This window comes from Acipenser ruthenus, unplaced genomic scaffold, assembly GCF_902713425.1.
Source record: "Acipenser ruthenus unplaced genomic scaffold, fAciRut3.2 maternal haplotype, whole genome shotgun sequence".
Taxonomy (NCBI): domain Eukaryota; kingdom Metazoa; phylum Chordata; class Actinopteri; order Acipenseriformes; family Acipenseridae; genus Acipenser; species Acipenser ruthenus.
The window spans coordinates 1-22870 of NW_026707491.1; the positions used below are offsets into that span (position 1 = coordinate 1).

General features: G+C 38.6%; 1 protein-coding gene across 1 annotated transcript; it reads left to right on the top strand.

The window, feature by feature from the left end:
• The first annotated feature begins 250 nt into the window (after positions 1-250).
• LOC131727459 (phosphatidylinositol 3,4,5-trisphosphate-dependent Rac exchanger 1 protein-like) lies at positions 251-21846 on the top strand. Its single transcript, XM_059018858.1, has 11 exons — positions 251-412; positions 6485-6577; positions 8328-8476; positions 9564-9649; positions 13965-14104; positions 15573-15684; positions 17402-17583; positions 18090-18251; positions 18465-18675; positions 21050-21332; positions 21632-21846. The coding sequence occupies exons 1-11, from the start codon at positions 332-334 to the stop codon at positions 21840-21842; spliced, it is 1710 nt and encodes a 569-aa protein (XP_058874841.1). The 5' UTR covers positions 251-331; the 3' UTR covers positions 21843-21846.
• The last annotated feature ends 1024 nt before the right edge of the window (positions 21847-22870 follow it).

Sequence of the window (22870 nt, forward strand, 5' to 3'; positions counted from 1 at the left end):
CATGGAACTGATGGCCCTTTTTATTTTATTTTGATTTGACGTTTTAATAACAGAAGATAACAAAGCATCCTTTTAAAAGTGGTTGAATGAAATACCCAAGTGGTCCTAGCTGATTTGCAGATGGAAATCATTTGTGTTTTGTAGTTTACTTTCCTGTCCCAATACAAAAATAGAAACCAAGTTCTTTCATGCAGCATGTCTCCCTCCGTGACCTTCCCATGTGTATTCATGTGTTCCGTTGTGATTTCCTCCTTCTTCTTCTTCTCCAGTGCTGGAAAAAAGCGAATTCAAAGACGAATCCCAATTATTCCGCTTTTATGCCGATGAAGAAATGGAAGGGACCAGTTCCAAAAACAAACAGCTGCGCAACGACTTCAAACTTATTGAAAACATCTTGGCCAAGTCTTTGCTGGTAAGAAACCGCACTGCTTTCCATTTGGATTACAGAGTTGAAATTTGTTCAGATGCACTGCAGTGTCACAGTTTAAACGCTCACTACAGCACACAAAGATCACTCGTAACGAGGCTGGTATTTTTATTTGTGGTTGACCTACTTCTTATGGTACACTACTGCAAGGTGTTTCTGCTTTCCTGTTCTACTTTAGTACAATCAAATCCCTGATGAGCTGAGCCTATGGCTAATTGGTGTTAGTGACTCAGTAAGGGTCACTGTACCATTTGGGTCAGGCCTAACCATCTAATGTTTTCAGAAATGTGAACTTGCTGTGAAGCTTGTCTGTGCTCTCTGTTCTATTCCATCACAGGAAAAGAAGCCAGTGTGTTGACAGTTTGTTATACTGGTGATAGTTTACAGGAAACACCCAGAGAACTGATATTTATAATAAATATGAAAAAAGAATATAGGACACTACAACTTTAACAGTGCAATTGGAATGTGCAACACTCCGGTGTAAAAGGCTAAGCCGAGCACATGATTGAGTTAAGATACTACACTGCCAGCTTCATCGCAATACTGAAGCTATCTTGCATTGTGTGTTTCAATGGTAGCTCTGGAGTAGACACAGGCACCCATTTACCAGCGCCAAGAATAATGCTGCAATGTAGCTTTCGAAATGTAAAGGATATGGTCATGAATCAAGTTAAACAGACGGCTCAATTCAGACATAATTCCCATCATTGTTATGCTTAGTATTAAAAAAAAAAAGATTATTTCAATGAACAGCATTTAAGTAAGGCTTCCATAAAAGAAAAGTATTAAATTAATTGATTCCGTTCTTACTTTTAAAAATACTGTATATATGTATCCCAAATCTTCTGTTTTGCCAAATTATACAACAGTAACATTTGCTGGTCAGTAAGATGTCCAGTACAGTACAGTATACACAACATAATTAAAATCTGCAGTGAGGCGTGGGTACTTGTCTTTGAGTGAATATCTTCCATTTAGTGTTTCACAAAAAAAAATTAATTCTCTGATAAGACAAAAAACGATCCATTGTTTGCCAGCCCGATGAGCTCATTTCTTTAGGAGCTGCTCCGTTTTTTAAAGTGCACTCTAAAACAGTTTTGAAGTTCAGAGTGTGTGTGGAACGCACTATTGAACCGAATCCTCCCTGTACTGTACAGCACTGCAGTGTTGAGAATGTGTAAGGTCAGCTGAGCCCCTATCTGGCGAAGATGAGAATCAAAGAGCCAGATGATGCCCTTTTGATCCATTATAGTTTTAAATGAAAAGTGTTAACTTTAGCCTTTTGTCTTGCACAGAAGGTTACATGTGCCTGTACTACGATAAATTATACAACATGTGTTGAGAGTTCTAGCTTTAACTTTCTTTAACACTACAACAGAGTATTTGTGTGTGTTTTATCGAACTCAGGAAACTCATCCTCACTCATAAGGATGCCTATAGACAACCCACTGGCTATCCTTTGGCTATCCTCATTCATGGAATAACTGCAGTATTTGTATATTTTAGTACATGATAATATGTGCAGTGACTACAATATTAACAGATTGTTGTTGCAATACTTTGCTTCCTGTCACATTTAAGTCTGTTTTTATGTCCTTCTCTTACCTGTCACTAAAGAAACAAACCATTAACTTCCAGTGCCATCCAAACACATTAAACAAATATTTAATCATAATATTCCTTTCAATACCGTTTTATATTTCTGACCACATTTAACATTGAGCAATGCTGTTTTAAAGTTTGGCATAATGTAAAACAGTCTTCTGGAACATGTTGACGTTATGTTTTACTTAAATTAACAATTACAATATTCAAGACGGCAATTGCTATTCAATTATGCTTGTAAAACATCTCTATTTGGTATATGTTTGGTATATGATGTAATTAGCAAATGACTTGAGAGTAATGCTTTAATTAGTTTTATTTTTTTCCTAAAGGCCACAGAGACAATTCTGTTTGAAGTGTAGCATGTCCAATACAGTAATTATTCATCTTTTCTTTTTCCTCTGGCAACAGTTTTGAAAAGTTCTGGTAGCTGGTACGCTTTCACAGTTAAATACAAATATAAACTATGATGTTTAGATATAGTTTCTAACATCTACGTATTGGTTTTGATTCAACATGTTGGGTATGTGTTATTGGAGATGGAAGAAACCAGGAGATGTCAGCCCCAAAGGATAGCAATAACTGACTTCCAATGAAGGGTGACAGCCAGTCCTTATCGCTTTGTTTTATCTTGCTTTATCTGTGTAAATAAATGTTGTGAGTTAGCTGGCTGAGGAATTTTTAAGTAGTTAATAATGGCAGCTTCAAAGTAATTCAAGTAATACCCCCTGAAGGGCCTGTAGCAGCTGCAAACTGTGATATAATGTTGCATGCATGTTCCAACAAATAAATAAAAATGCCTTTTTCTGTGAACCACCTTATTTATAAGGAAATATTACAGTATGACAAACAACAATTTTAAACAAATCTCAATATAATTTGATTTTTTAATATAAAAAGACATGGGGTTGTAATTCACAAAAATGGTTGCTAACGGAAATGCATATCTTCTCCCATGGTGCCATAGTAACCCTCTTTCCCACCAAGGCCCCTATTCCAGCTAAAAAAAAAAGGACTGGGGTTCATTTGTATTCCTTTTCCTCACTGCCAGCTCTTCTAACTTCCCGAGTGCTTCTCTGCTATTGAAGTGCTGTATAAAGTGACTCCCTGTGTAGCTATGAGGAAACCCATGGAGTTTCAGACATCTCCCAGTGTAGTCCCCACAGTGTCTGATATCTATTCACTAAAACTGGGGAATACAGCCTTGCCTTTGAATGATTTACCATCTCGTTGTCTCAGCCAAGCGCAGCTCCCTGCCGCTTGTCATATTAACATGCTGAGAGAGACTTGTCGTCTTATCTTTTAATTAAAGCAGCCTGCATCTGCAAAGTGTGTCTCACAGAATGAGCTGAACCCTTGTCCAGACTACCAACATAAAAAGCAAAGGATGTAACAAGATTAATGACTGCTAGGATAAAGAAAAACCTGTGCCCAGGACTAAATTATCTCCATTGTAAGGGTGTATTTATGAGTGCTGTCTGCCATTGCAGACTTTGAGGTATTTCATTAATTCTGTGGATCTGACATGTCGGCGGTTTGACGCGTGATGAGATTAGGTCACTCTCTATATTGCCCTGTAGCCGTTTTTTTTGTTTTTTTTAACAAGGACACTTGAAATGTAACAATGAAAAGAAATGTCATTTCTGGCTTTCAATAGCGTTTCACTTCACAATTTGAAAGAGATGCCAATACCAATGTCTCGCAACAACGTCATTTTCAAATCTGACTACACTACATTAAAAAAAAAAATTAAATGAATAAAAAATCAAACAGTCATTGGGAATGAAGTGAATGGCAAGAAAATGGTTTGAAGGCATTTTAAATCCTGCATTATTTAGGTAGTGTGAAGGATGTTTTGAACAATGCAGAATATACAGTAACACTAAAGTATCTTTTTGTTACATTAAAGACCGAATAGCGTCCACTGATATTTGACTTTGTGATGTTTGCAGCCCTTTTTGTTATTGATCTAATCATTTTTTTCATCTGTATCAAATCCTATGTAGGCCCACGTGTGCGTGTTTGCTCATTTTCAGGTTATTTTTGAATGTCGGTGCTATCTTTAAGCAATATGATTTTGAATATTTTTCACATCTTGTAATGCTAAACAACACACTGAAGACTGAAGTTGTTTAGTTGTGGAAGACATTTCTGCATTAACACTGGAGATATAATTCTGGGCTAAAACATAACAAAATAAGACAAAATAATCCTGTACATTAGTAAACTAGTAAAGTCTTATTAACTACAAATCTGATGCCAAACCTAGTTTAGTATTGACTTCAGTACTGGCCGATTTATTCCAGTGTTAAAAATATACAGGAAAATTGTACAATTTTGCCTTGTATTTTATTGCTTTGTGTTTAAGCAACATTTATACAGACGTCACTGTAAAGTGCTGTGCATTTTCCCAGCAGTAGTCAAATTTATTTGCGGAAGTGCTATTCACAACCCATTTTGAATAGCTTATCAGCCCACTTCTCTGCATAAAGACAAACTCAATGCTTGACATTTGTATTGCAGGTGTTGTAAGAATGAGAGTGAGGAAACAAAACCAGAATTGTGTATGAACTCTGGGTATGCATTAGCTAGATGTATTTATAGTGGTGCTAAGTTTAGAAGAGAGCCTAGTGTTTCATTTAGAAAGGAAAAAAACATCTGACTGTTCATTTTCTAAACTGCTACTGGTCATACTCGTCTGCTTTGAAAAAGCACTGCAGTCTCTTCTGGATTAGAATCCTGTTTAGATGCATGGCTCCTCGTCTGACTCCTTGTCGGAATTTGTAGTCTGATTTATATTTAGACGGTTTTGATAGCCCATCTTATCTGTGCACAGCAGGACTCTAGCATCTGGATAGCTTTACATCGACACTGGCATCTTTAATGAGACAGTGACTTTTTGACTCTGTCAAAGTCAGATTTGAAAATGACGTTGTTGTGAGACCCAGTAATTGTCTGAGGTTCCAATGATGGAGCCAGCTCAAACTGCACTATTATTAGAAAGACACTGCACTGGTTCTCTTATCTACAGACCGAGATTGAACACTGTCAGAATGCATTTTCTTTTACGCTATATATAAATCAGGCAGTGTTGACATACAGTGCACACCTCTTTTGAATGAATCCTTTTGTAGATTGGTACATGCCCAGTCAATCAATCTGTCTAGTGTTGTGCGGGGGTGAGGAGCTCAGGTCTTCCTGTACCGCACATCTAATCTTGAATTCAAACCAGTCATGTCCTATTTGTCCACCCCCCTTTACATGGCACTTAAGTGACTGTTATACAAATGTGAATAACAGCAGAACATTCAGGCAATGCCTGGAGACACATGGGAAATGACATTTAATAGAGAAAAGTCTAAAGTATTGCAGGCAGGCAATAAAAATGTGCATTATAAATATCATATGGGAGATACTGAAATTGAAGAAGGGAACTATGAAAAAGACCTAGGAGTTTATGTTGACTCAGAAATGTCTTCATCTAGACAATGTGGGGAAGCTATAAAAAAAGGCTAACAAGATGCTCGGATATATTGTGAGAAGTGTTGAATTTAAATCAAGGGAAGTAATGTTAAAACTTTACAATGCATTAGTAAGACCTCACCTAGAATATTGTGTTCAGTTCTGGTCACCTCGTTACAAAAAGGATATTGCTGCTCTAGAAAGAGTGCAAAGAAGAGCAACCAGAATTATCCCGGGTTTAAAAGGCATGTCGTATGCAGACAGGCTAAAAGAATTGAATCTATTCAGTCTTGAACAAAGAAGACTACGCAGCGATCTGATTCAAACATTCAAAATCCTAAAAGGTATAGACAATGTCGACCCAGGGGACTTTTTTGACCTGAAAAAAGAAACAAGGACCAGGGGTCACAAATGGAGATTAGATAAAGGGGCATTCAGAACAGAAGATAGGAGGCACTTTTTTAGACAGAGAATTGTGAGGGTCTGGAACCAACTCCCCAGTAATGTTGTTGAAGCTGACACACTGGGATCCTTCAAGAAGCTGCTTGATGAGATTCTGGGATCAATAAGCTACTAACAACCAAACGAGCAAGATGGGCTGAATGGCCTCCTCTCGTTTGTAAACTTTCTTATGTTCTTAACTGATTATCATCAGTACATAGCTAACCTGGGGAAACTGTTTTAAGTAATCAAGTTGTCTCTTCTTACTTTTAAGGTTTATATTGACAAGCAATGTGGCTTGACCAAGTAGTTTGAGTTCAGGGTTCAATAGTTAACCCCTTGAGGGCCAACCATTGTCTCAAATCCACAGAACCACCTGCATTTATGACACATACCCAGTATCTATGAATGTGCAATTGAAAGGGACCATTTCATGCAAAAAACCCAGAACAGAATATATTGAAATGGCTGATATATTTGAGAGCATTTGGAATGAGTAAACTAGCTTCTTTGTTAACTGGTTAAAATTCTGTTTTTTTTTTACAGATCCACCCCCAGGAGGAGGATTATGGCTTTGAGATCGAAGAGAAAAACAAAGCAATCGTGGTGAAGGCCGTGCACAGAGGATCCCATGCGGAGGTGAGGGTTACAAACTTCACAGCTTTTAATACCTATATCTATATCTTTTTCAATCAGAGACATTTTTTTCTCAACATAAACCCATTTTTGTTCTCAACAGACACATTTTATAATCCCCAGTGTAGATGCCTGGGGATTTCTCAAAGCTTTTTTGTTGTTATTTTTTTTTACCATACTTCAAAAGTGTCTAAACACAGATAACTAGAAATATTCAGTGGTACGGATGAAAACTTTCTGATGCCTCCCGGGTATCAGTAACTTCCTCTGCTGCAGTTTAAGCACACTCTAACAGTCTAGCTGCACTCAGACCACTGTTACATTTACAATGCATGGAAACCTAATTATTAATTATTGACTTCCATTAGAAAAATGTTTCAGTGCTGCTGCATTACTCATAAGGGTCCAAGAAGTGCTTTTTCACGACTCGATAGTTCTCTTAAAGTGAAAGAGAATACTGCTATTCTTTAAAGAAAAAAAAGTCTAAAAACCCGATAGCACTTTCCTTGGAGTTTGAGTAAAAGGGGACCATTTATCTGATTAGTATGACGATATATGCAGAGGCCTACAGCACTTACCAGCACGTTAATCCTATGGGGGTTTAAAGGAATACTGGAAATAAAGTAGGATCAGCCAGTGGGCTGTGAAGGGCACAATTAGAAACAAACAAGCAACTGACCAAAAAATAGTTTGATAAGCAGACAAGTCTCAACAACCCAGATAAGGGCGATAAGACTGGATAAGGGTGTCTGCTAAGAAATTAATAATAATAATAATAATAATAATAATAATAATAATAATAATAATAATAATAATAATAATAATAATAATAATAATAATAATAATAATAATAATAATAATAAATAAAAAGTGCTGCTTTGTTAGCTTTTATTGTCAAGCTGTAATCCACAATGTTATATTTATCACTTCCCCAGTTCTTTTTCAGATGTGTTAAAGGGTAATTAGACATGCCAATTCAAATTGTCATTTGGTGTTGGATGCAATGAGAGCTGCTCACCGTGCAGGTGTCTCCTCCATGAGCGCAGCACCCTTTAACAGAATACGCACTGTCTGAAGAAGACAGCCTTGCTCTCTTTAAATGAGGTACTGATTGAAAAGATGTGAAGCCTGAGGAAGAGCGGAACAGAATGCTAAATGTTTTGCTTAAAAAGCCAAGACTTGTGTTCTGAAAGCCATTCACTAGGCAATCAAAGTGATGCACAGAAGAAACAGATAAGCGTGAAAGGAGTTTCGATAAGAAAGCATACATAAAGCATAAATTATATATATATATATATATATACATATATATATATATATATATATATATCTTAATGATACAGCGATTGTATTGAATACATGAAGTGGCAGAGTCTAAATTGGTGACTAAATATTAAATTATTAAGACAAAGCAACTCCTGTCTCTGCTTAATTCAATTACGACCAAAGCTGATAAAGAGACCGATAGTGAAATCTGTTGAGATAGATGGGGTAAATTGAGAATGAAATAGTGGCAAATCGCACTAATTCATATGCAACCAGGCAACCTTGACAAGTAGCTTTGTCTTAAGTGTAGATAACAAATGCAGGCAGATTACGACAGAAGTGTTCCACAGCAGCCCATTAAAAATGGTGTCCTTTGTTTAGTTGTACTGGCTCTTTTGAATATTGTTCAGACTCTGAAGTGTCTTATGTTATCTAAAGTGGCGGTAACTTGAGTCATATATAATTGTAATTTTTTCCTTTATTACAGATGGCAGGCCTTCAAGTTGGCAGGAAGATTTACACCATTAATGAAGACTTGGTGTTCCTGCGCCCCTTTCAGGAAGTAGAGACCATGATCAACCAATCGTTCTGCATACGAAGGTCACTGAGGTTGCTGGTTGCCACGAAGGCAAAAGAGTAAGTCACAAAAGACTTGAGGAGGCTTGTCCATACATTGTGTTTGCTACCACTGCTTGTTCGTATAAGGTACAAAACCAAACGATTTTCTCATCGCCCCTGGCAACACCAGTCAGTACTGTAAGCATGGCATACAGTCAAGTACTCGCTCGATATTTAGCTAATTGACTGAAATATTGAAGGCTATGAATTAGTGCAATTTACTGTCACCATAGCCTAGTTTTAATTCATTTGAATATGTGAATTAATAAATTATCAAAACCTGTACTTAGCTATTCTACTGCAACCTTTTAAAGGTAATCTGTAGGCCTACAAAACCAAAACCTTGGTTTAGACATCTAAACCGTACTGTACTGACATGAGATATTATGCATGAAAGACCCTCTGAAGTATCAGAGTCTAGACTGGAGCTTAAACAAAGCACACCTGGAGATGTTTACAGTGCTCTGATGGTTCATGTCACAGAGGCACATTTGAAAAAATGCAAAATGAGATCCACTGCATCTGGTCAACTTTCGGTACACTGTGCTTGTCAGATAGTAAAGTCTTCAGCACAATTCTGGGCCAAATAAGTGATATAGTTAATAGGAATTCACTCTGCCAGTAATGTGTAGAGAAGTAGTTGTGTGTTCAATTTCTTTAACTGTTTTTGTCTAGCAGGAAGTTGTGTGTGCTAGGCCATTTCCAAGAAGATTTTCATTAGCGTGGCAGGTTGTAACCCAGCTGAGGCTTGAGGCTTGTGGCTTGCCCGAGAAAAGAATGTTCTCGCTTCATGCAAATGTTTGTAAAGGCATTTTTTTCTGAGAAGAAAGTTCTGTTCAGGGTATTTTTCTGACGTTAAAATGCAATCGGTGACACTGACCCCCCTGCACAGAAAGGATGAAGGGAGGGTATATCCAAAGTCCAAGCTTCAGACTGCTGCTTTACATTTATCCTAATAATAGTACTGTTGTACTAATCAGAAATTCACACCTTCACAAACATTGCATACAATTAGCCCTGTGTGCTCGTGCTCCATTGCATTTCAATGCACAAATGTTTTGTGCTTAGATAAATTGTGACATTTATTATTTTTATTTTTTTTAAGGATTGTCAAAATCCCAGACTGCCCGGGAGCCCTGTCCTTCAAGATTGGTGGAGCAGCTCCTCCGCATGTGCATGCTGTAAGAAGAGGTACGGCACATTGCATTACACCTCATTGCATTATATTACATGTTGTGACATATATGGTTATCTTTTAACCATAGGTGGACAACTCATATTACCCCAATACTGTAAGTTCTGCATGTGAAATGCCTGTGCATGTTGGTTTGGACATATTTTGCTGTAACTTGGGTTAAGGTGCACTGTGCTGCTGGAGCTGCCACAATGTCATTTAGGGGAAAGCAGAGGTGTCAGCCTTCATATCCTGCCTAAAATAGATTCCACCCACAGTATATTTTTATATTTGCATGTGTATAGTTACCAGGGTCATATTTTTATTTCCCGTTAATTTAATATGTCACCATATATAGTACAGTACAATGTTCTGTTTTTGGAAACAGAAACGTTTCTGAGAATCGAATGCCACCCTATCCTTTACTTAATGATAGCTCACAATATGTGAGTTAAACATTCATGGTAGAAGAACATGAATAGAATACAGAGAAGCCTCTAGATATTGCTTTACTTGGAGAGGGCCATTTGCACTTGTAATTGACTTTAGGGAAAATAAAGTGCATACTTAGCAGAGCTGCCAGATGCTGTAGTAGATAATCATGGCTTTTACCATAGCTATACTGTGGTTTTAGTTAATTACATTTAGACCCCATTGAGTCTGTTATCCACACAGTAGAAAACCTCAAAAGTGCAAGACAAAGAAAGGAACCTGCGGAATGATACAGTTGCATGAGAAGACCATGACAGCTCTTTGTCAAACAGTCTTTATGAGTCTGTATGCCTGTTAGTGAAAAGACAGCTGATGTGGTTTTCACTCCTTTGAGTTAGTGCCAGATTAGGTGTGTCTGCAGCCGATCTGAAGCAGGTTTGCAGGAGCTCCACTCTCTGTGCACGTGTGGACATGTGTGAGAATAATAAGCCTGGTTGTTGCTTTCAGAGCACAGGTATTACATCTGTGAAGTCAGGATGATGCAATAGCAATATGTGATAAATAATTTATGTTTCTGATGGAAACCCCTCCCTGCTTGATCATCATGAATCATTAATTCCTAAACAATATTGAACTGGGACTAAGGACTATTCACCTTTCTAACAGTGAGAGATGTTTTTTTCCATTGAGATATCGTTTTCCAAAAAATCGGATACAGCGATCCATAAAATGTTGGTTTAACAAACAATCCAGAGAACAACTGAACTAATTTACAAAACGTTCTCACTCAACAGCAGTTCACCATTCTGATCTATTTGGTACATCTTTATTTGTATCACTGTTGGATTTTGTTTGGAGTTTTGTAGGGTGCCATCTCATTAAATAGTTGTGTTACCGGAGTATCCAAGCCATTTGTCACATAGGCTGCAATTTACTTTCTTGCTGCCTTCTACTTTTAGAAGATAACTGCCAAACGTTGGAAGGCATTGTACCACCACGGTCGATATTTATTAACTCCAGCACAACACTAACTGTTTACGTGCTCCGTTGCTAGCCCTGAAGACTCCTGTGCAGATGCAATCCCTTCAGTAAAAACTCACAGGGGAAGGTGAGGTGAGCTCAATCGCATGGAGATTCACTGAGAGGAGCAGGGGAAACTCTGTGCTAAAATGCAAAAAAATGATTGCCAATTACAAGAAAATAAATCAATAAATAAATAAATAATGGTATTCCCCTTTTGTTTAAAACCTGCACACAGAAACGATGCACAGGCTTGATTATCGATAGTGGGCGACACGTTACATCGTTACAACATGTTACATCGATGGATCGATGCGTCACCTTAGCTTTAAAAAAAAAACAACAAAAAAAAAAAAAACAGACTTGGCCTTTTTAGTAGAAAGTGTTGCAGAGGCGCACAGATTTTGTAAATCTGGCCCAACGTGGACAACATTGACCTCAATAAGGGGTTTGTTTGGAGTTTGCATGCTTTATGATGTGTGAACCACGATAACATTCAATTTCAGCATGCAGTCTTTATCCACCAGCAGCAAGCCACATGGACAAAGACCCATGATTCATGACTTACAGCTGAGCATTTTCAAGCTTTATGGAAGAACTTTGGTTGCTGGCTTGTGGAATTTCTGTTTGGTCTAGTATTATTGTAATGTACTCTGAATCAGTCAGTATCTGTTGCAATTGAGCATTGCAAAAAATAAATATATAAGGTACTTTAGGTTAGTGTATCCATATGCTACTGTTCAGAACGCCACATGCTATTCATGATCTATGATAGAGAGATTTCTTAAGTTTAAAAGACCATGTTAGATATATGGCTAAAACTACATGATTTATTTGGAAGATGTTCCCAATATGTTAAGCAGCTGCAGTTTGAAAGTACAAGATCTTTTCTCCTTAATCCTCTGGGATGTGTTAGCATATGGGAAACACATAGCTAGTGCACAGCCTTTTTTGTGTCTTCACACATTCTTTGGTTTGTTCGCCATTCATGACCCAGCAGCATTTCAAAATTGTTGTTTTCTTACACATCATGTCTGGGATGTGTAAAAAACAAATAGAACCGGTTTAAACTTACTTGGAAAGAACTCTGTAACATCTTTACACATGTTTCATCCTTTATTGTTTTTACTGAGGACTGGGGATGTCATTGTTTTAATTGCAAAGCATTTGAGCAAATTGTTTTCACAATGAACAGTGCTATAAAAACTGCTGCTAAAAATAACAATTGTAATCCTGTGTTCCCCTGACAATATTTTCTGTAATTATGTGAACAAAACTTAGTCATCCAAATCACTACCGGGTTTTGTCATTCACTTAAGAAAAGAAAAACATTTTTTTATGTTTGATACTGAAGATTTGGCTAACGCTTAACTGTGCCACGTGCATACAGCATTACACAGTATACGAGTATATCTGAAAGTGTGCATAGAAAGGTCCTGTTGTCTATAAAAAAGGAACGGCAATAGATAAGATCCCATTGGGATCTCACATAATAATAATAATAATAATAATGCAGATACAGTAACTAAGCTTTATCTATTCTTCTGCTGTAAGTTTTCATTCAGTGAGCGACATGTGTGTTTATCAAATACTGTTTCACAGCCATTGCTGTGTATTCTGGGATCCAGGTGGTAACTTAAAGAAGCATCAGCCTTTTTTTATAAAGAAAGAGCAAACAGCAGTGGGAGTAGTTTTTTTTCTTCAGTGGCCCGAAGGGGTTCGGGAGCAATTGTATTGATTACCCACCCCTTTTATTCCTCATTGGTTATCTAACGGCTAGCTTTTAACCACACATTTGAGTCTATTACATTTGTATTATTCATATCATAATGCAAGTGGGCTGCTGCCAGTTAATAGATTACAGTAACCTCTTTGATATGTAAGCAGAGGTTATGAATAATGCCAGTCACTGTAACATATTCTGGGTATTGTTAAGGAACAATCTGGCTGCATTACAAGCACTATTTTGATACTATCATTACCTTTAAGCACTAAACAGAATTCCCTTAATGACACTGCAGCTGCATTTCAAAGGGTTTTTTTTTTCAGTTTAAAAGATTCCATTTAAAATGATAGCGTGAGTTACGGGAGCTCTTTATCTGCACAGACTAATGAAGAGATCACCTTATGAATTAGCTGCATGGATCAGGGTGTAAAAGAGGACAATAGTGATTTCCAAAGTCTTGAACTAACTGAATTCAGTTGTCAAAACAACTGTCAGAACAGAAAAGGAATTAGGTTTGTAATCCAACCCAGTGTCTTTCTTGATAGGCTGTCCATATCACCATGTGTTGCTTGGATGCCTTCCAAGGTGCTTTTCATACTGTAGTTTGCAGGTGATCAGACTAGAGATGACAATTCACTGAATTCAATATTAAATACTGAATGCATACAGATATCAGGGATGAAAACGACCAATACTGACAGAAATAGTGCACGCTGCTGCAGTGAGATCAGCTCCACACATTTCAGCATTCGAAAGTGATTTCTGGTCTATGTGTGGGCTGAATTGGAATAGAGTTAGATAGCTTTTTTAATGATACTAATATAAACCAAAAGTGTACGTATAAGGCTGTAATTCTGTCGAGGATCTCTGGTGACATGTAAGTCGTCAGACATTGTTAGCGCTCTCGTGATTTATTTGTCACCAGAAACCCTTGATAGAATTACAGCCTTATTATGCACAGTTGGGTGTACAATATTCCTTACTTTAATACTATGTTAATACTATGTTGTACTATTTGTTTTCAGAGTTTATGAAAGTATACTGCTACGCAGTAAAAAAATGTGCATTAAAAAAACCTGAGTGTTTTATTTCCGTCAAGCTGAAATAAGTGGCCTGCTACAGTAATGTCTAAACAGGCCTTTTGTTTTCTCCAGGTTCAGAGGCAGCAGCAGCAGGCCTCCAGCCAGGCCAGTGCATTCTGAAAGTGAACGGTAACAACGTCAACAATGAGAGTTTCAATGAAGTCCTGGATCATTTCTCAGCCTACCGGTCAAACCAGGAGCAGCAGGAGCTGGTAAAGTATCCCTAAGCCTTCATGTGTTCTCCCAATACTTTCATTTCCATGATGTTCTGTATACTTTATACAATACTGTGAGAATGCTTGAAATATATTTCAAATCAAGATTGCACCATATCTTTAAACACTCAATTGTAATGTGACTAGAAGTACAAAAAAAGAAACCTGTTACATCAATAACTTGGATAAGGGTGTCTGTGAGAAATGAATAATAATAATAATAATAATAATAATATTATTATTATTATTTATTATTTATTTCTTAGCAGACGCCCTTATCCAGGGCGACTTACAGTCGTAAGCAAATACATTTCAAGTGTTACAATACAAGAAATACAATAACTTTTGTTCAAGCAAAGTACAAGTGTGACAAACCACAATTCAATAATACAGCAGATAATAGTGATAGTTACATCAGGATATGATTAAATAGTGATAGTTACATCAGGATGTGATTAAATACAAAGTACTACAGGTTAAACACTTGGCAGATTACAGTATTCTGAAGTACAGGATTAAATGCAGTAAAATAGGGGGCAGATAAGAGCAAAATAAAGCACATTTACATGAAGGGTGACAGTGTCCCAGGATACAAACAGAGGAGTTTACAGGTGCTCTTTGAAGAGGTGAGTCTTAAGGAGGCGCCGGAATGTGGTCAGGGACTGGGCAGTCCTGACATCTGTAGGAAGGTCATTCCACCACTGCGGAGCAAGGGTGGAGAAGGAGCGGGCTCTGGAGGCAGGGGAGCGTAGCGGAGGTAGAGCTAGTCTTCTAGTGCAGGCGGAGCGGAGAGGTCGAGTGGGGGTGTAGAGAGAGAGAGATGAGGGTCTGGAGGTAGCTGGGTGCAGTCTGGTCAAGGCATCTGTAGGCTAGTACAAGAGTCTTGAACTGGATGCGAGCGGTGATCGGGAGCCAGTGGAGCGAGCGGAGTAGTGGAGTAGCGTGGGCGAAGCGAGGCAGAGAGAACACCAGACGGGCAGCAGAGTTCTGGATGAGCTGGAGCGGACGGGTGGCAGACGCAGGGAGGCCAGCCAGGAGGGAGTTGCAGTAGTCTAGGCGGGAGAGTACCAGGGCCTGGACCAGGAGCTGGGTAGCATAGTTGGTGAGGAAGGGTCGGATTCTTCGGATGTTGCTCAGGAAGAATCGGCAAGTGCGTGCCAGAGTAATAATAATAATAATAATAATAATAATAATAATAATAATAATAATAATCAAGAAATGTCAAGGTCTTCAAGATAAAAGTAATTTTCAACAGTATCAAACTTCTTCAGTCCAAGTACACAATTACATTTCTTATGTATCAGATTTGTGGCATAACCACATTTGGAATCTAAATAATTGATAAATGATCTGTGTAAATCATTTTTACCATTACTCACATTTCTGCTTTCAGCAATTTAATCTGTATTGCACAATTTTCGGAAAAGACGTGTAACCTTTTGTACAATACATATTCTCTCCCCAGGGGCTGACACAGTGGGTGTACAGGACGTTCGAAGATGCAGAGGAGGAGAGAGCCTTGCGGTCCAGCATGACAGAGGATGATGATGATATCAATGATGTCAAACAGGGCGCAGGTATGTGACAGCAGACATTCAATAACATTACATGTATCAGCATTGGTAACTCAGTTAAGTGCTGGTTTAAATAGCAAAACGGAACCAGAAAGATAGAAGTAGAACGAAGGGATTCCCTGTAATGTAAAGTTAATTCATCTGTAAGACCAGCTGAGGTATCACCACAGTTACTAGAGCTGCAAGGCATAATGGAGTTCCTACTCCCTAGAGGTGCTTGATTCAAGAAAGTGGGCCCATAGACGAAACACATTAGCGCTCTGTGAAGGTATACATCAGTGACAATGTTTTTCCTGCCTATGGCAAAGCTCCACTAGACAACATGACACTCACAGAGTGTTGATGTGTTTTGACTTGGTTTCTGCCTAATGAGCAGTGAATGACAGACTAAAGTCCTTTTGGATCTGAAGAGTGGGCAAACCCTTATGTCTTTAGATGACTTGCTACTTAGTAGCATAACGAGAACCCCCAGGCGGAGACAGATGTGATGTGTCTACATGGCCCTCAGCCCAGAGGAAGGGCAGGTTGGGCAGATTTGGAGGTCAAGTCTGTTCCCTGTTTGCCTTTGAAGAAAATCCTGCTGCATCTTACCACTTCTTTTTACCTTCTGTTAGGCCATGACTCTTGTGTTAGATGTCGTGGACTCTGGTGTCAGTTTACCACTACTTAGCATCTGTGCAGCGATCGTCTCCTGCTTCCTGGGCTTTCATCTTGTGCATTTTTAGACACTTTAAAACTGCAGTGTATTTTATGTCATTACGATCTGCTGCAGGACTTAGAGGTGTTAAATTTCAGTTGCCTTCTTTTTCCTTTCAAACTGTTTTATTTTCTCTTTTTTTCTGTAATTTTTAGATGTTTTGTGTCTGTACCACTTGGGGGGGGAACAGAATGCCTGCCTGTTGCATTTGCTTATACCTAAATATGATTACCTTTTACTCGAAGCCTTGAATATTCAGATTGCTTTTTGCTGCAGCTTTGTTTTGTAGTGCTAAAAATAAACAAGCAGATATACTGAATTCAGAGCCGTTAAAGCTGGATGTGTTTTTCAGATATAATATTAATTCAAATCTGTACAGAATGCAAATCTGAAATACAAACCTAGGATCACTGCCACCTTATTCTAAACTAAAAGCAAGCTACATTTTCATACAATCCCAATGGTTTGGCAATCTACACTGCATTATAAATTAACTGGCACATTGTAGAAAAGAATTATACTAAACTTCTGCATATCAATATCCTTTACAAACATTCCTTTGTTTTATAGGATGTGAATACCACTTCACTGAATGATCAAATGGTTTCAAGCAGTCATCTGCTTGTTGGTTAGTTTATGAGACATTTGTTTTAACAGAATTTCTTCAAATGAGGCTTTTTTTATATTCCAAGGAAGAGGGTGGGGGGGTACTCTTTGGATCGTTAATGCTGGTCTTTCTCAACGACATTATCCTTTCCTGTACTGCTGAACCCCAATACTTGAAACTGTTGCTGTCGTATGTGACAGGATATTGGTTCCTTATGATCCGAGAGAGGCTAAATTAAAACATGACTTGATTAACTAAGGTATTGACATCCCTTAGCAATTAGGCAAGAGCAGACAAGGTGCATCACTTTAAGTGATGGGAACAGGAAAGCACTGTCATGAACTTGGGGTTCCTGAGTGGTTATTTGTTCAGGCTTGTTACTCTCACTAATCATTACCTATTGATTTTTTTTTCAGACCCGCTGAAGAGTATCAGTAAGTTAATTATCTCGGATGAGACTCCGCTTGTCAGCCTGACAGTAGATAATGTCCACCTAGAGCACGGCGTGGTCTACGAGTACGTCAGCACTGCTGGCATCAAGAGCCACGTCCTGGAGAAAATGGTGGCGCCCAAGGGCTGCTTCAGCCTGACTGCAAAGGTACAGGGAACTTCCGTATATTTTAGAAGGAAGGAAACAGTGCTATTGAGTGTAAAGTGTCAGTCACTGTCATGTAGTTCAAATGAATTCATTTGGTTCAATTGCTGTACCTATCCACCGTTTGCAGCAATAAAACAGTGTATGAATGCAATCATGAGTAACTAGTGTTAAGTATTTATGAAAGAATCTGAAACTTGTCTCTGGATGTTTATAGCAGATTACTATATGCGTTACATTTGTGTGTGTGTGTAGTAAAATTGCCTACCGGTAAAAATATAAAGGGGGATAAGACTGGAACTTGATACGCTTGGGTTTTGCCAGAGCACTCTTTTAAAGCCAGGGCCACACATGAAGGGGCAGGGAGGTTGGTGATCTTCAATCTGCTCCTGTCCCAGCAGATGTTCCACAAGGCAGTGGTGGTCCACAAGTGCTTATACGTTGTAAATGGATGATATACGATACTTTTGATTGGGGAGGGAGGTGTAACTCAATCATTTGCATTTCAGATTTTGAAGGCCTTTGCAAAAGACGACAGTCTCTTTGTGGAGAACTGCCGTCGCCTGACCTCCTTGAGAAGCACGCTGGTGTCCATGCCTCAATACGAGTTCAGGGATATCTGCGACACCAAGCTCGAGAGCATCAGCAAGCGAATCTCCAGCTACCAACAGGTAACTCCAGTGCAGGGTCTAAACATCAGGCTATTAAACAAACTGCACTTTGAAATGGATGTGTGGGCAGTGCACTGTATTTGATGCTGCACACCCACATGTTAATATAAATGAAGCAAACCCTTAGCAACTCTGCTATACTATAGCAGAGGCAGCTACGCTTCTCACAAGGTGTCCATTCATTTTTTCCTTTTTATTTTTTTAACCATGAAGTTTGCAGAGGAGCTGCAGGATAGGGCTTGCCCCTCCTTCAAACAAGCGACGACAAAGCCTCACCCCCTTGGTAGTCTGGATTTCTGCCCGACAAACTGCCACGTGAACCTCATGCAGGTGTCCTACCCCAAAAGCATGACATCAGTAGGAAGGACCTTCAGTATCCGATTTGGGCGTAAAAATTCATTTTTTGGGTTGGATCCAGACCAAGGTACACATTTCTCAAATGGATGCAAAAAAAAAAGATAATTAGGTTATTTTGCTTTTTTTTTTTTGTTTAGGATATGCATATATTTAAAGTACAGCATTATAGATACAAAATGTTACTGCTCCTTCGTAGAACATATACACTTCATGTGTTGTAGTTCACTCCACTGCAGTCTGATCATGAGACCTTCAGCAAAGGTACCAGGATGTGAACGTAAAAAATAAATCAAAACAAAGTTACAAATAAAATAAAAAAGCGGTATAAAATAAGAGGTATAAGGAAAGTGGAATAAAGTTCATAAGATGTATAAAAAACAGGATTGTAAAGCATTGGTTAACGCTCCTTTAAGTAAACACAGTTGCTAAAATATATGAGAACCAATCAGTGGCAATTAACTTCTGCATCAAGTGTTTTAAAAGCTGATTTGGAAGCGAATTTTCCTCTCATCCGGGGCACTGACATTTTTACTGCTGAAAATGTCAGTGCCTCGGATGAGAGGAAAATGTGCTTCCAGTTGGGTTTTAAAACACTCAATGCGGAAGTTAATTACAAAAGATAAAATAACATTGCAGTAATTCTTGTGTCTGTTGTTTTTATGAATCGTACCAAGAACTTCATTTGGTACAAGCAACCCATAATTACATAAACATTGCATCTGGGAAGCAAGTGGAGACAGATGCCACAGTCATACACTTTAATGATGATCTTACTTTCATTTCTCTCTCTCTCTCTCTCTCTTGGTATACTGTTTAAGTTACCTTTTCTGGGTTCCATCAGGGGAAAGTGTAAAGCTAATTGTACTCACTGGAGCATATGTACCATCATTTACTATTCAGTGTACTGGTCATTATTTTTTATATATTGTTTTACTGGGAATGAGATTCTTTATTATCAAATTTCTTGGTGTAGTTTACAAAATGATCAATAATCTTATACACTGAAATCTAAAAAAGATAAAAACAGCACACTGACATTTTGACAAAATACAGTGACCCTAAGATTCTTCTGTTCTTCAAGTATTGTAAAAGACAAACCCCTGTTAAGAACTCAACTGCATAAGTAAAATATACATAATACATATTTCCCATTTATTTGCATTCAAAACAATCTATACTTGCTCCATAGATTCAAATGGCAAGATTATTGAAGATACTACTTGGACAGTTTGATTTGACTCTGGTCTTTTTGGCTTAGTACCAGTTCATTATTACACATAGGGTTAGTTGGCTCAGCTGGTAGGAATGTCACCCTGTTTTGAGTTTTTGTAGAGCCATCCAGAATATAATTATATGGGATTTTTTTCCAACTAAATGATGCAGAAGATTGCAAGTAGTTTTGTTAAAGGAACATTGCTGATTTCTACACTGTACATCTGTTTCAACAGGGGTTTGGCAAGAAACCTACAGTCATGCGTCTATGTAGTGTAGGAAGAAATCACTAGCCCACATGGGGCTGTACTAAATAGATCCAACCACTGGCAGATCTAAATGTCATCTTTAAATCTCTGAAAAAGACTCACTTTGACATTTTACAAATTTTTACAGACTGAAACTGTTGAATATCTTTTTATGACCTTGATTCTCAAGTTTTGCATACAAATATACACAGCTAGTTTAAAGGTTTTTTTTTTTTTTTTAATCAGCCATTTAAGTATGTAAAGGATGCCTGTAATTTCATAAGTCTGCAGTTTTTGGGGAACATTGCGTTTCAGTGTGATTTTGATTCCAAGTTTTTATTCAGCATTTCCCAGCTCTAATCCCCCTGCATCCTCTTGGGGGCATTTATTAAGTAGTTTATTTATTGCTTTGGGCATCTAGCATGGTTATAAGAAATATTCTATTATTTGGTGCCTCTTTATAAAACTGCTTACATTAGTGGTTCTGCAACACTGGTCTCTGATACATATAATCAAAAAACATAGAAATATAGACCTGCAGCTTGGATCAAAAGCTCAACTTAAAAGTCTTACTTCTGAAGTAATAGGGTTAGAAACCTCATTTGTTGTGTGACCCACAGCATTAAACACTAGCAAAGAGCACTCTGTACGTCTGTGTCAATATGAAAAGGACAGTATCTCTAAATTACCCAGTATGTGTTGGATGTCTCAAGTATTTATTAATTGGTACAAAACAGAAGACAAAAATGAGTGTTTTATTTGTTTTAAGCAGCTTAGAAACATAGAAACATGCTAAATGAAATACAAGGTCAATCATCTTGCCCAGCATGCCCACTGTGGAGGGCAATAGTGCTATTATGAACCACAAAAATATGTTTTTTAATGGCTCTGTGGTGAAGTTTACAATAGTAATTACCATGTGTACATATAGGCTTACAGCACACTAAGCTGTAAACTAACACAGCCTGCCTGCACTTTCAGCTAACCTAAACCCGATGTCGCACACCCAACACTGCATCACCAGCATGGCGGCCCCGTCGTGGAAGTGTCAGCCGCAGGAGAATGGGCACCTGGAGCCCCACAGGGAGCAGGAGGGGAGCCTGCTGGACCTCAGCCACAATGGGGGGGTGAACCTGGACGAGGGGGGGCTGAGCTTCCTCCTCAAGCAGGAGGACATGGAGACGCAAGACGCCTACATCCAGCTCTTCAACAGGATGGACATTGCCGTCAAGGAGATGAAGCAATATGTGACTCAGATAGATGTGTATGTATTTCCAAGAAGCTTAACCTAGTTCCAAAGAAAAATGTGGGAAGCAACAGCAGACAGAATGTGATGTACAATGCTTTCACTAATTCGTAATGGGGGCACCCATTTTGCTGCTGCCCTGCTCTCCTATCGTATGGTTCTTAGTCTTTCTCTTGCTCTCTGATGAAGCCATTTATTCTAGAAGCCTCAATGACGTTTCCTGCTACCCCGCTCTATATTTTATATTACCCTTTCTGTGAAATAGTTCTGCTTAAACTCCCTCTGCGTTTATGTATGTATTGATTTATTTAATACAGGCTCCTCTCGTCTATAACGGAGCCCAGCCAGTCTGAAGAGTGCGAGCCCCCTTCCTCAGAAGAGACCCCTCCCCAGTCGCTGGTGTCGGAGGAGGGTGACATCGACAAGACGGAGCACTGTGGTATCAAAAAGGTCTGCTTCAAAGTGTCGGAAGATGACCAGGAAGACTCAGGACATGACACCATGAGTTACAGGGACTCCTATAGGTGAGTGGCTGGACTGTGCACTGTATATATGTGTGTTTTGCCTCACCTAGAATTTTAGGATTGAGACATAATGAAAAAATAATATATGTATATCAACATAATTTGGATATTTTATTTAACATTAGTAATCAAATAAACTACAAAATGATATTGCAAAAGTCTACCGAAAGCCATAATAGTTTTACAGTATTAGATTTTGAAATGTCACATTTCAGTTTGTCAGTTTTTCATTCCAGTTTACAATGCAAGCTGTACAAAAGGCAAAATAAAACACAGTACAAAAACTACAAATAAAAGGTGCCCCAGAGGGCGAGCGCTAGCCTTAAAACGAGGCGTCCCGCTCCAGGAACCGGCTACACTACGTAACCCTCGCTATACATCACATGGGATCACTATCCCCTAACTAACCTACTCATGAGCCGGTATTCATACAACTCGGTCAAGACCCACCCACCTGCTGATTGAGGTCCAGCACAGCCAATCACTTGCTGCCCTTCCCCTCAACCAAGCCTAGCAGGCAGCAAGTCTCAATCGAGCGCCCGTCTGTAAAACAGTAATTCAATTAAATAAATCAACTCCAAAACGACATACAATAAACCCATTTCCCCATACAAATGATACCAACACTAAATACACACGTGCAGGGCAATTGCCCTGCTACAGCTACCGTAACATTATTCAGCAGTTTTCATTCGTCTTTATGATGCACAATGAGTTAATTCTATCGGGTGATTCAAAACATTTGGCCACAGCTGTAGATTAAAGGTGTGCTCAATGTTTTCAGTATCCTTTCACTGTTCCACTTACTGATGCTTAGTTCTGGTAACTCATTCCATAATGTATACAACAGTAAGCATAACAAACTTTGCCAAAAGGGCCATCTGTAGTCATTCCTTATCAACATTGCTGGTCTACTGGCTTCACAATCTGTACTCATTCTGCCAGTAAAATCTGACTTCAAAAATCCTTTAAGAATATAAAACCGAGGCACTTAACACCCCATAGCTTTACTGGGTCAGTAGTTTGGACTCA